This window comes from Garra rufa, chromosome 23, assembly GCF_049309525.1.
Source record: "Garra rufa chromosome 23, GarRuf1.0, whole genome shotgun sequence".
Classification (NCBI taxonomy): domain Eukaryota; kingdom Metazoa; phylum Chordata; class Actinopteri; order Cypriniformes; family Cyprinidae; genus Garra; species Garra rufa.
Genome location: NC_133383.1, coordinates 11,482,292 through 11,497,647, shown reverse-complemented (window position 1 = coordinate 11,497,647; position 15,356 = coordinate 11,482,292). Strand labels below are relative to the sequence as shown.

At 31.6% G+C, this 15,356-nt stretch overlaps 1 protein-coding gene across 1 annotated transcript in view; it reads left to right on the top strand.

Moving 5' to 3' along the window:
* slc1a3b (solute carrier family 1 member 3b) overlaps positions 1-12,097 on the top strand; it is a 13,061-nt gene extending 964 nt beyond the window's left edge. The window contains exons 2-10 of the mRNA XM_073829462.1: positions 672-906; positions 1,054-1,191; positions 3,513-3,717; positions 3,796-3,838; positions 6,591-6,862; positions 8,172-8,405; positions 8,488-8,682; positions 9,931-10,065; positions 10,482-12,097. Of these exons, the coding sequence (XP_073685563.1) occupies positions 726-906; positions 1,054-1,191; positions 3,513-3,717; positions 3,796-3,838; positions 6,591-6,862; positions 8,172-8,405; positions 8,488-8,682; positions 9,931-10,065; positions 10,482-10,692 (1,614 nt within the window). The 5' untranslated portion in view covers positions 672-725 and the 3' untranslated portion in view covers positions 10,693-12,097. The remainder of the gene's footprint in view (positions 1-671; positions 907-1,053; positions 1,192-3,512; positions 3,718-3,795; positions 3,839-6,590; positions 6,863-8,171; positions 8,406-8,487; positions 8,683-9,930; positions 10,066-10,481) is intronic.
* The last annotated feature ends 3,259 nt before the right edge of the window (positions 12,098-15,356 follow it).

Sequence of the window (15,356 nt, the reverse complement as noted above, 5' to 3'; positions counted from 1 at the left end):
ATTGCATGTAACATAATTTTAATTGCATTTTAACTGTATATAACATGCAATTATATATAAAAAATAATAAAATAAAAAATATAGTAGAAAAAGTTTAAATTTTCATGCAATTAATTGCATTTTAATTGTATATATCTATATTTTTTAAACAATATAACATATGCAATTATATATATATAATTACAGTAGACAAAAGCTTAAATGTACATGAAATTAATTGCATGTAACATATATAATTTTGTATAAATTTTATCATGAAATGTAATTGCATTTAACATATAATTTATTTAAATGTATTTTAAATTATATATTTAATATGTATATTTAAACAATATAACATATGCAATTTTATATATATATATATTATACATTATATATATATATATATATATATATATATATATATATATATACACACTTATATATTATACTATATATAGGGTTTTATCTCATTAATAAAAAAGCTTTCATTTACATGGAATTTACTTGCAGATATCATATATTTAAAAAAAATGCTTATAATTATTTGTGCTTATTAATTAAGTTAATTGCCATTGGTTTTCCAGTATTTTTTGTTTTCTTTCCTTTTCTATTTTAACTCGAGGATTTGGGATTTAGATCAGTGGGTGTGCTAGATAGAGTTTGTCTCATTTTCTCTTCTTCTTGTGTAGAGTCTCTTTTGGGTCACCGGTTCAGCCTAGTTAGCTTGATCTGACACCGCCAGCATGACCAAAAGCACTGGGGAGAAGCCACGGTCGCGCAACCGCGTGCAGCAGTTCCGAGAGGGGATTCACCTGCGTTCCCTAAAGGCGAGGAAGAAAGTGGAGGACATCACTAAAGATGACGTGAAGACCTTTCTGAGAAAAAATGCTTTTGTACTCTTTACCATAGGAGCCGTGGTCTTTGGTCAGTGCACCTGGTTGAGCAAAATTACATTTACTCAGGATGTTTTCAAGTATTAATCATCTAAAGCTACTGTCGAACCTACCAACCTACCACTTTGACAATGGATGCCTTCTGTGCATCTGAAGTGTTTTTATTTACTTTTTTCAGGTATCATTCTGGGTTTTGGTCTGAGGTCATATAAAATGTCATACAGAGAAGTGAAGTATTTCTCCTTTCCTGGTGAACTATTGATGCGTATGCTGCAGATGCTGGTGCTTCCACTTCTTGTCTCAAGTTTGATTACAGGTATGATATTTAAATGTTTTCATTTTTTTAAATCCTGAAATGTAGCATGCAAACTGAAAATCTTAACACTTGTATCAAATACAAACTCAGTTGCACACATTATGAAAGCAATAATAAATAAATAAATAAATACATTTCCTTGCCTAAAATCATTACTAAAATCTAAATATAATTTATTACTCATCTCTTAAAAAATCTCAAAAACTGGGAACTTAAGTCTTTAGTCTTAACTTAAATGAAAACCTTAACGCGTAATGGAAAGTATAGTAGTGAAAGGGGAGGAGCAACTAGGAACATATGATTAAGAGCATCCAATGAGATCCCAAATAGTCTAGCTGCTAATTGAGTCTAGGCTGATGGGAACCACCTATAAAAATGTTGTCCCATGCCCTGTGAATTTTATTGACAGAAAAAGGGCAAAACAGTACGTGTGAAGACATAGTAAAAAAGTCATTCATCGAATGAGAATGTGAGAATGACGTGAATTCGGAATTGTGGGAGTGGCTGGACTTTTTAATTAATTCTATAGGATGTGAAAGAGAAAAGGGATGAAAGGAAGCATGGAAAGGAAGGAAATTAATGGCCAATTAATGGCAACACAAAGAACAAGCAGCTCAAGAATTAATGGGACAATGTGCACCACCAGTCAAAAGTTTTGGAACAGTAAGATTTTGAATTTATTTGAAGTCTATTCTGCTCACCAAGCCTGCATTTATTTGATTCAAAGTACAGCAAAAAATTTTAAAATATTTTTACTATTTAAAAATAACTGATTTTAATTTGAATATATTTTAAAATGTAATTTATTCCTGTAATCAAAGCTCAATTTTTAGCATCATTACATTAAATTAATCAAAAGTGATGATAAAGACATTTATAATGTTACAAAAGATTTCTATTTCAGATAAATGCTGTTCTTCTAAACGTTCTATTCATCAAAGAAATCTGAAAAAAATATACTCAGCTGTTTTCAAGATAATAATAATAATAAATGTTTTTTTAAGCAGTAAATCAAAATATTAGAATGATTTCTGAAGGATCATGTGACTGGAGTGATGATGCTAAAAATTCAGCTTTGAAATCACAGGATTAAATAACGTTTTAAAATATATTCAAATAGAAAACAGCTATTTTAAATAGTAAAAATATTTTACATTTTTGCTGTTTTTGGTGGACTTTGGATCAAATAAATGCAGGCTTGGTGAGCAGAAGAGACTTTAAAAACATCTTAAATAAAAATCTTACTGTTCAAAAACTTTTGACTGGTAGTGTATAAGTTTAAAACATAAAGCTGATAGAACAGCAATAGAGTTGCAATGTTTTTTTCTTCAGATTTCATCAGTTAATCAAAATTAGTAGCAATTCAATGAGACGGCTGTTACAGCTGTTCCTCTGAGAAGCATAGCATTACGCTGGGCTCCATTTTCGGATTTGTAGACAGTGACCTCTTTGTGCTTCTATTAAAAGTGGCAGTGAGAATGAGGCAGAGGTTGTAAAGACGAGTTCAGCCCAACCCACCCCTGCTGCTTCACTTCACACAAATAAAGGAATGAGAGCACTTCCTTCAAACTCATATTTTAAATATACCTATACAAATTATATTATTATATAACATTAAATAAAATTACAATTACTATTAATATTTATTGGCTTTTTTGTTCGATAATCGTGGCACACTTGGGTGTAAGGGGGGCTGTTTTGTTTATTCACTTCTTTGTGACTGCACAACATGAGTCATTTCTTTAGTTTGATACAAGTGCATTGGGAGACTGTTTGCTGTTGCTGTGGAGACATAGAGAGGGTGGCTTGACCGCTGAAACACGGGCAGGTGGAGGAATTTCCCAGGCCTGTCTGAGAGAAAGAGAGATGAACGAGTGCTGATCAAGGGAGAGAGAGAGAGAGAGAGAGAGAGAGAGAGATTGAGTATGAACAGAGGAAATTGTGAAGTGAGAGGCCGAACTTTAAAAGATGCTGAAGTTTGGGCCCCCAGGAAGACGAGAGGACCAAACAATGGCTGCTTTCTCTTTTTGCTCTGGGGATCAGGGCTGCAGAAAAGCCCCTGAGTTGTTCAAAATTCAAAACTTAATTTGTTTTGGCAAAGTCTTTTTGCTTCATTGACTCCTGCAATGATTGCAATTAATCCTAAGAGACGTTTAAAGTCAAACGATGAAGGTTAAGTCAGGAAGTCTGTTATTCGCCACCACCACCAGTCTTTGTCTGGTGAGATTTTTGTATTAAAATATTGGTACAGGATCTTTTTTGCAAGTGTATTTGTTTTATTGTTAACAAAAAAATGCTAAATTCTAATTCATTCTGTCTAGGCATGGCAGCGTTGGACAGTCGCGCTTCTGGGAAGATGGGCATGCGTGCTGTTATCTACTATATGACCACCACTTTCATTGCTGTGTTTATCGGCATCATTATGGTTTTGATTATCCACCCGGGCAAAGGCTCGCGGGATGAATTCACTAAACAGCAGAAGATCGAGCAGGTCAGCCCAGCTGATGCCTTCCTGGACCTCATCAGGTAATGGACAGGTGTACTCCGTCTGTTTCTACAAAATGCTAATATGAATCTTTATTTATTATATGAACTCTTTTGCAGAAACATGTTTCCTCCTAATCTGGTTCAGGCCTGCACTCAACAGGTATGTTTTTCACTTGATTCTGTTATTCAAAATTCCAATTTTTTATACAATCCTAGATAATCATGAAGATCTATTAAATACTGTATCTAAGTTGCATAAAATATGTAAGCAAAAAAAAAAAAAAAGTTAAAAATTTCTTGCCTTAAATATGATTGATTATCAACTCAGAACAATATTTTATTTTATTTTATTTTATTTTATTTTATTTTAATGGTATTTAAGAATTTATTACACAAGAACATCTAAAAGAAATGATCCAATATTAAATGTGGCTCCGTAATTGTTTTACTGTCACACACTGTTGTTTCTTTGCAAAAAATAAATAATACATTTATTTAAAATAATAATCATAAAAATAAAATGGAATACTATATCTCCATTGCACACATTATGAAAGCAATGGTAAATAATAAAATACAATTAAATATATTTTCTTGCCTAAAATCTTCATTACTAAAAACATTTTATTTTGTTTTATTTTATTTATACTAAAAAGGTATTTAAGAAATATTGGCATTAATGACAAGATGATCTAAAAGAAATTCTCCAATATTAAATGTGGCTTACAAATACTTTGTAAAATCTCTTTGTTGCACACATTATGAAAGCAAAAAAAAAAAAAAAATCTTGCCTAAAATCTTCATTACTAAAAACAAAAATGATTTTGTTTTATTTTTAAAAGGTATTTAAGATTTAATGACATAAGAAGATCTAAAAGAAATTATTCAATATTAATTGTGGCTCTGTATAATTGTTTAACTGACACACAATGTTGTTTCTTAAAAAAAAAAAAAAATTAATTAATCTCTCCATTGCACACATTATGTAAGCAATGGTAAAAATAAAATAAAAATTAATATATTTTCTTGCCTAAAATCTTTATTACTAAAAAGAGAAATTTATTTTATTTTATTTTATTTTATACTAAAAAGGTATTCAAGAATTAATGACATTAATGACAAGATGATCTAAAAGAAATTCTCCAATATTACGTGTGGCTCTATAATTGTTTCACTGTCACACAATGTTGTTTCTTCACAAAAAAAATAAATGAAATAAAATATTTTAAAATAATAATCATAAAAATAAAATGAAATACTATCTCTCCATTGCATACATTATGAAAGCAATGATAAAAAATAAAATAAAAAATAAATATATTTTCTTTCCTAAAATCTTCATTACTAAAAACTTAAAAACATTTTACTTTATTTTATTTTATTTTATTTTATACATTTTATTTTATTTTATTTTATTTTATTTAAAAAAAGGTATTTTAGAATTAATGACAAGATGATCTAAAAAAAATCTCCAATATTAAATGTGGCTCTGTAATTGTTTCACTGTCACACAAAGTTGTTTCTTAGCCAAAAATAAATAATAAATGTAATAAAATAATAATCATAAAAATTAAATAAAATACACTTTCTCTGTAGCACACATTATGAAAGCAATGGTTAAAAAAGTTGCATTTGTTTAGCCTAAAATCTTTATTACTAAACACTAAATTTTATTTTATTTTATTTTTTTAAATTTTTAAATTTTTAATTTTTAATTTTTATTTTATTTATTTATACTTAAAATGTACTAAGGAATAAATGAGACAGGAACATCTAAAAGAAATTCTCCAATATTAAATTTGGCTCTGTAATTGTTTCAGTGTCACACAATGTTGTTTCTTTGCAAAAAAATAAATCATTTATTTGAATAAAAATACAATACAATACTATCCCTTTGTTGCGCACATAATGAAAGCAATGGTAAAAAAAAGTTACAATTTTCTTGCTTAAAATATTCATTACTAAAAACAAAAATGCATTTTTTTTTTTTTTTTTGTACTAAAATGACACAAGAACATCTAAAAGAAATTCTCCGATATAATGTCCCACAATGTTGTTTCTTCACAAAAAATAAATAATAAATTTATTTAAAATAATAATCAAAATACAATAAACAATTTTCAATGTACAAAAATGTGTGGTGCACCATGGTAGAAGTAAAAAAAAGAAGAAGTTTTATTGGGTTATTCAATGTCATTCCTTAACTATTAACCACTTATTTGAAAAATCAAAGTTAAATACTGAATATTAAAGACTCTCATAGATATTTAACATTTTGAAGGTTCAAGAAGTTCAAGAGCAGTTTGGGGTGAAATTCCAAATGGTGCCACTGTTCAGCAGGAAATCAATTTATCATTAGACTTGATGAGACTTCATGACATCTCAAAGGACAAAAACTTATAATTTATCACTCTTGGTTCCAATATGTTTTGCTGGGATGCCTTGAATTTATAATCACACCAATACTGCTCACAAGTCTTGACAACGTTTCATTTCTCCTACTGCTGGCCCAAGCTAGTTGATTTAGCATGTAAGAAACAGACATTTTCCATTTAGCGTTTGAGAGTCTGGCTTGAGTTTGACCCACAGCTGTGTTTGGACCGGCTGAGAGCTTTGGCAAAGCTGTAATGGTGCCACAGTTGGATATAACGGGACAGAAATGCCCAGACAATGACACTCAAGAGTCTGACAGAGGCTCACAGTCTGTCCGGACACACTCCGCGGGGACACCCTGTAGTCAACCAGATCTAAAAAAAAAAAAAAAAAAAAAAACATATTTCAGACATATTGAAAAGAGTCTTTCTGTGGAAAACGTTTCTAGAAATCCACATCTAAATCTTGCCACTTCAAATTGATCAGATTCGTGTTCGTTTTCTAAAACTATGTCCCTTCTTCTCTTCTTCCTTCTGTAGTTCAAGACACAATATGGCAAGAGGATCGTTCACGTGAAGGTGATTGTGAATGATTCGATATTCAACCTAACTAACGCCACCCAGGAGATTGCCAAAGAAGAAGTGATCCCTCTCCCAGGCACCACGAGTGGGGTTAATGCCCTCGGGCTGGTGGTTTTTTCAATGTGCTTTGGCTTGATCATTGGGAATATGAAAGAACAGGGACAGGCTCTCAGAGACTTCTTCGACTCCCTCAACGAGGCCATCATGCGACTTGTTGCTATTATTATGTGGTGAGTGATTCCAGACACAAACAGAAAAAAAATGTTTAAAAAGTAGAGATAAAAAAAAAGAGTAAAAACTGTGTTAATGTAGCCTAAGGCAAGTTTTATAGTATTATTTTTTTATTTTAAACATACGAGTTTAGAATAAACTTCAAAAGTGAGCATAACATTTTATCAAGTGTTTTCCAACTCTTAATTCTGCTATCCTAACACTTAAAAAAAACACCAAAAAATATCATCCTGAAAATGTATCATGGTTTTCTTAAAAATATTAAGCAGAACAACTGTTTTCAACATAGATAATAATAAGAAATGTTCATGAGCACCTATTTAGCATGTGAGGATGATTTCTGAAGGATCATGTGACTTTGAAAACTGGAGTAATGGTCCTGAAAATTCAGCATCGCATCAGAGGAATAAAATTATATTTTAAGATATTTTCAAATAGAAAATGGTTGTTTTAAATTGTAATAATATTTTACAATATTACAGTTTTTACTGTATTTTTATCAGATAAATTGGTGAGCTCTTTTTTCAAAAGCATTAAACTTTTGAATGATAGTGTATATGTAAATATTAACCTTTATAATTTCAAAACCATAATGTTTATTCGAATTTTTTGGTGTTTATTTATTGGAATTTCCGTTTTGTTTCGAACAACAAAAATCAACCTCAAGACTAACAAAATGTTTATTTCTTGTCATGTAAGGAACTTACAAAAAGTCATTCATCATAATTCATCACAGAAGCGCCTCATCATAATTTCACCTGACTATAAAAATAGATGAGTTTCCCGTTTGTCTGGACAGAAATGTGCCCTGTGCTCTCATTTTCTGTGACCCTTTTTCATGACCCCTTTTTCATCCTCATGTGTGATTCATTGACATTTTGGGAAACCTTATTAACAAGTGATGCCTCTGAATTTTATTCAGCTTCTTTTATACTGTTTGATAGTCTACTGTTTTCAACTTTAATAATAAGAAGAAATGTCTCTTGAACAACAAATCAGCATATGATTTCTGCAGAATCATGTGACTCTGAAGACTGGTGCAATGATGCTGAAAATTCAGCTTTTCCATAAAGTAAACAAATTCAATTTTAACATACATACAAATAGAAAATGCTTATTTTAAATTGTAATAATATTTCAGAACATTACTGTTTTTACTGTTATTTTTCAGATAAATGCAACCTTTGAGCTTTAAATACATTTAAAAAATCTTAAAGCGCTTAAACTTTTGAATGATGGTGTATATGCAAATATTAACCATTATAATTTCAAAACCATAATAAAAAAACAAACATATCTTATTCGCAGGTATGCACCTATTGGTATCCTCTTTCTGATTGCTGGAAAAATCGTGGAGATGGATGACATCACTGAAATGGGCGGTCAGCTCGGCATGTATACGATAACAGTCATAATCGGCCTCATGATACACGGCATGATCATTCTACCAACTTTGTACTTCGTCATCACTCGGAAAAACCCTTTCATCTTCATCACGGGTTTGATTCAGGCCCTCATCACGGCTCTCGGCACCTCTTCCAGGTAAGTCGACATTGTCAAGGTGCCAAAACCAGGAATATTTTGCTTTCATTTCACTTTTTCATATTTTTTATTTCTCTCCCAGCTCAGCCACTCTTCCAGTTACCTTCAGATGCCTTGAGGAGAATAACAAAGTCGACAAACGTGTGACTCGATTCGTGCTGCCGGTTGGAGCAACGATTAACATGGATGGAACAGCGCTGTATGAGGCCCTGGCAGCCATCTTTATTGCACAGGTTAACAACATGGAAATGAACTTCGGGCAGATCATAACCATTAGGTGGGTCATTTTGAAATATACACTACCAGTCAAAAGTTTTTGAGCTGTAAGGTTTTTTATGCTTATTGAAAAAGTCTCTTCTGCTCACCAAGCCTGTATTTATTTGATCTGAGGTACAGCAAAAACAGTACAAGTTTGAAATATTTTTACTATTTAAAATAACTGTTTTCTATTTGAATATATTTTAAAGTTGAATTTATTCCTGGGATTTCAAAGCTGAATTTCAGTCGATTATTATCAATATTTAAAACAGTTGAGTACATTTTTTCAGGATTCTTTGATGAATAGAAATATCCAAAGTTCAACATTTATCTGAAATAAAAAGCTTTTGTAACATTATACACTATGCCATTCGAAAGATTAGTTTGTATAATTTGGGGGGGGGAGAAATTATAGAAATTAATACTTTTATTTAGCAAGGATGCTTTAAATGGATCAAAAGTGATAATAAAGACTTTTATAATGTTGCAAAAGATTTCTGTTTCAGATAAATGCTGCTCTTTTATGGAAGCCTGTTTCCACCACTGGACTTATGTCACAATTCTGACTTTTTTTCTTAGAATTGTAAGATATAAACTCACAATTGCAAATTACAAAGTCAGAATTCCGAGATATAAACTCGCAATTCTAAGAAATGAAGTCAGAATTGTGAGTTATAAACTCACAATTCTGTGAACATATCAGCCTTTTTTTCTCCTCATAACTGGACTTTATAACTCGCAATTGCGAGTTTATATCTCACAGTTCTGAGAAAAATTATATATATATATATATATATATTTTATTTTTTTTTACTTTTATTTTGTGGTGGAAACGGACTTCCATAGTTCTTCTGAGCTTTCTATTCATCCAAGAAACCTGAAAAAAATTCTACTCTGTTTTCAAAAACATAATAATAAAAATAATAATAGTTTTTTGAGTAGCAATTCAGAATATTAGAATGATTTCTGAAGGATCATGTGAGTAATAATGCTAACAATTCAGCTTTGAAATCACAGGAAAAAATTACATTTTAAAATGTATTCAAATAGAAAACGGTTATTTTAAATAGTAAAAATATTTCAAAATGTTATTGTTTTTGCTGTACTCTGAATCAAATAAATGCAGGCTTGGTGAGCAGAAGAGACTTCTTTAAAAAACATTAAAAATCTTACTGTTCAAAAACTTTTGACTGGTAGTGTAAATAATTCATTGAGAAAACAAGAATGAAGTTTTTGAGTCTTATTGATATTCTTTTTAATAATACAGCATCACAGCCACTGCTGCAAGTATCGGCGCAGCAGGAATCCCTCAGGCTGGCCTGGTCACGATGGTGATTGTGCTGACCTCTGTCGGACTCCCAACCGATGACATCACCCTTATCATTGCAGTTGATTGGTTCCTGTGAGTGACCGTTTAGACAATCTTGATTTGAGCAAATACAATACTTATAATATTTACTGAAGTTAAAAAAAAATAATCTTTTATTGAAGTGACTGCGTTTGGCACTTCATCCTCCCTCTTATTTGGGACTCCCTTCATTTTTTTCCCATTATCAACCCAGGTGACACACTTTGATATGTTCCCATGAGACTTGCTCCATTTTTTTCCAGTGAATTTCATGTAATTCAATTGGTTTTAACATAGAAACGTAATTAGGTTGGCCAAATTAATCATTCCAGATAGATCCCCACAAGTTACACAGCTAAAAGAGCCTCTTTTTAAACTAGGATGAAAACTGAGATGAAAGTAGGAAACTTTTTGACGACTAAACGAGTATTGCCGATATTTACTGTCTCAATAAATGGATTTCTTTACAGGGATCGGCTGCGCACAACAACTAACGTCCTGGGAGACTCTATAGGAGCTGGAATCATAGAGTTCCTGTCCAAAGATGAGCTTCAGAGCGGCGATGTGGAGTTGGGGAGCTCGGTGCTGGAAGAGAACGAAGTGAAGAAACCATATCAGATGATCCCTCAGGAGAATGATTATGAGAACGAGAAACCGCCAGACAGCGAGACCAAGATGTAGAGGCTGCGTATTCAACCCCCAACCAAGGATTTTTTGTGTGTTTGCGTTTGTATATGTACAAAGGCCCTTAAAATATATGAACACTTAAGATACACTTACAAATGTATGAGTTTCATTGCTTTAAATGAGAAAATATCAAACTAAATGGCATTTACTGTAACGTAATATAGTACAAACACGCTGTTTAAGCAAAACAAAAAGTATTTGGACACTTTCTGGTTGTCAAACTTTGAATAATGTTCATAATTAGGTATATGAAGTAGACTTAACTTTATGCATTCATATAAATGACTAAAAAGGTGAAGGCAGTTTTGAGAGAAGCTTCTCAAAGTTTGATATTTTGCTATCAATGCGATGACATTCATACATTTTTGAAGTGTTACCTAAGTGTCCAAAACTTTTGGAGGTCGTTGTATATGTATGTTTAGGTTTGTTATTTGAATATTTCATTTTCAAACTTCATTTGACCTTTTACTGTAATTTTGTTTTTGTGCTTTGTCTCCTGTCTCCAGGTCATAACGATTGTTAATTTGATTTGGCAGGAGAGTTTTACCTTGACAAAAATACATAATAATCACATTTTGTATTGCTTTTTCGTTATTTTAATAATGTGAATTTATGTGGAAGGTATTGGTATGTTGTCAAACAGGCTATAATACAAGCGTTAAAACGAACAGGGTCATGAATGTACATGGGACTGATTTTAAGCAGAAACGAATGTCAGTAAATTATTCATCAGAAGTTCATTACATTTTGTTTATGCCAGGTTGAGTATAACATGGGCAGGATTCCAAGATTATAAACTGTTGGGCTCCATATATAAAGGTGGAGTATGAAATATATCAAACTGTAAATATCAAGAGAAAATTATGTTTAGCTTTGAAAGCTGCTTTATACATCTTAATGTGGAGTGTTCCAGCAGCTATTACAGCAGATATTTGCGTTTTCTCAGCAGCTCCACACAACTAATCTTAACTGAGCACACACATACTTGTGTTTGAGATTTTTTTTATTGTTTTCTATTTTGCTACAGTTCATCCACTGACCCTTTTTATTTCCATTTGCTAACATTAATGATAAATAGAAATAATATGTAGCTGCTACTGAGTATTAATTGTAGGAAAACGGACTGAATGTTTACAGTCCTACGGTTGCAATGACATACAGAACTGAGTCGTTTTGAAAACTGAAAACACGCTATAGACACAGGTTGGATTCACAAGTACTCAGCTGGAAACTGTGATCTTTCTTTGCCTTTTTTAAAGTGCTTAGTTTTTTTACGTTGCTGTATATTTCCTGTCAAGTCCATAAAAAGCAAAATGGGTGAGTAGAACTATAGAATAAAGAGCATACGGATGTTGTGTGTTAAATATAGTTTTGAATAAAATGGAGAGTGGCGATTGCATCGTGTGGAAATTTTTGTTTGATCACTCGGCTTTGATATTGGAGAATTCATGAATAGAATGTCGGATATATAATTAATATATTTAAATATATATAGCATATATATATACCTTGGGTAAACAGTGTCTACAAATAAAGGAAAGATAAAAAATTAATCAATAAACCTATTCACGCTACAAGAAACAAACGAGCAACGTAGTGGATCATTCTAACTGGAGTTATGCTGCCATCTAGTGGACAATGATATTCTTCAGACAACAAAAGCTCCATTACAAGAAGAATCTAGTTGTTAAAAGGTGTATTTTCAATGACTCTAACTATTTAAACAATGATGAAAGAACATATTCGTTCTTCTTTGTACATTCACTGAAGCACTATATGCAGTTGACGTTTAAGTGTATACATACACCTTGAAATAAGAGGTATTTAGTACTGACCTGAATAAGATATTTCACATAAAAGACATTTACATATAGTCTACAAGAGAAGTATTAAAATAATGGTTGAATTTATAAAGAATGACCCTGTTCAAAATTTTACATACACTTGATTCCTAAAACTGTGTTACTCGAATGATTCACTGCTGTTGTTGTTTGTATTGTTTTTTTGTTTTTTTTTTTTTGTAAGAAATGAGTCTCTTGTTTGTCCTGAACAGTTAAACTGCCCGCTGTTCTTCAGAAAAATCTTTCAGGTCTTTGGTTTTTTTGGTTTTTCAACAGTTTTTACAGTGAGGACAACTGAGGGACTCATATGCATATGCAGAAGGTTCGGACACTCACTAATGCTCCAGAACAAAACGCGTTAAGAGCTGGGGTGAAAACTTTTTCAATTTGAAGATCAATATAAATTTAACTTATTTTGTCTTCTGGGAAACTAAATGAAAGAAAAATCTGATATTTAGGCAAAATAGGGAAAATGTACACATCTTCATTCTGTTCAAAAGTTTTCACCCCCATTGTTTTTCCTTCTGGAGCATCAGTGAGTGTCTGAACCTTCTGTAATAGGTTGCATATGAGTCCCTCAGTTGTCCTCAGTGTGAAAAGATGGATTTCAAAATCACACAGTCGTTGTTGCAAATCCACAAAAATGCTGAAAATCCAAAGAATTTGTTGGACCTGAAGGATTTTTCTGAAGAATAGTGGGCAGTTAAACTGTTTAGGACAAACAAGGGACTTATGAACAACTTTAACTAAACAAACAAAACTCATTCAGGTTACAACATAGTATTAAGAATCAAGTGTATGTAAACTTTTGAACGGTGTCATTGTTATAAATTCAACTATTATTTTTCTCTCGTGGACTATATGTAAACATCTTTTATGTGGAATATCTTATTCAGATACAAATACAAATAAAAAATAACATGCATTTTGTATGATCCCTCTGATTTTGGTAAAATAATTATCATTTTGCAGATTTTGCAAGGTGTATGTAAACTTTAGACCACAACTGTATATAAAAACAAATTTAACGCACATTTTTGAGGCAATGGTCCAATTACACAAATGCTTGTTTTCTCTCGCAGTGGTTTTGTATCTAGTTCTAGTTTTGAGAACAAAAATATTCTAATATAGGAGATATTTTTGAGAATTCTGCCCTCAAGACTAAAATTCCAATTTGCAAACAATTTATGCTAACTGTTGACCAATGGATTTCTATTTTTGTTCATTCCGTTTTTACAGTTTCGCTGTTTGATCATTTTTTCCCGTTTAAATTAGGCTAAAGCATGTAAATGTTATTTAATTACAGGTTCCATAGTGATTGTTTATCCAATGCGGTGTGAGAGCATGTATTAACACAAAAGGTCAACAGGCGTTCTTTGAACTGCATCGTTTTTCCAGGTGGAAATGTTTAATAATCATGTTTAATAGGTGAGTGCCTAAAATTATTAGTGTATTACCGTGAGAGGGCGCAATTGAGCTCGTATCCAGATGCATATGAACAAAAAGACATTGGTTCAAATATTAACATCAAATATTCGTGTAAAATCCACGTACATAAAAAATAAATAAACAAAATTAAACCATAGCTAATTATGACCAACGTTTTAAACACTACCAGTCAAAAGTTTTTGAACAGTAAGCTTTTTAATGTTTTTTTAAAGAAGTCTCTTCTTCTCACAAAGCCTGCATTTGTTTGATCCAAAGTACAGCAAACACAGTACAATTGTGAGATATTTTTACTATTCAAAATAACTGCTTTCTGTTTGAATATATTTTAAAATGTAATTTATTCCTGTGATTTCAAATAGCATCATTGCTCCAGTCATATCATCCTTTAGAAATCATTCTAATATTGCAATTTGCTGAAGACACTGAAGACTGGACTAGAGTAATGATGGTGAATAAAAATAGTAAAAATATTTCACAATATTACTGCTTTTGCTGTATTTTGGATCAAATAAATGCAGGCTTGGTGAGCAGAAGAGAATTCTTTAAAAAACATGATCAAATCTTACTGTTCAAAAACTTTCAAATGGTAGTTTATATCACCTTACTTTCCCAGCTGATTAAAAGAAGTATAAAGAAATTAAATTATATATTAAAAGGTTTCTATAACCTTGTGTTTTAATATGCAATATATTTAAATTATATATATATATATATATATATATATATATATAGATAGATAGATAGATAGATAGATAGATAGATATATAGATATATATATATGTTTAATTAAAAATGCACTAATTTTCATACTTTTCCCAAGCAGAAATCTGACATTTACAAAAACCCATGTTGTTGTTGTGTTTTTCAATTAAAAAAGAATAAATAAAACAATCGAAATAATAATAAATCAAGTATAATAGTAATTTAAAGACATAAATGTGTGTTTTGGATGTTTTCTGTCCACTAGTTTGATTGTTATGAAAGCAAAATAGACCAAACCCCCAAAATTTTACGTTACCAGTGCGTAAAAAAACAACAAAAACAAAGGTTCTTGGCTTAAATTTAAAACGTGTATTTTTCTTAAGCATTCACGTTATTTACACACAGTTAACGAACACACACATTTGAATTACTCTGATGTTAGAAAGCAAAAGCGTGAATGAGGAGAGCAGAAGAGGAAAGCAGAGTGGAGGATGATAGAGGAGAGGATGGGAAGAAGCGGATGGAAGAAGGAGGGAAGGGGAGGAGAGCAGCCAGCGGAAGTCGGCGGGTCGCTGCTGGTTGGTTCGGCGCCGGTGGAGGGAGTCATTCCTGCAGCAGTGCTTCCGGTCGGCATTTTGTTCTGCGAGAGAGAGTCTGTGTGGATTC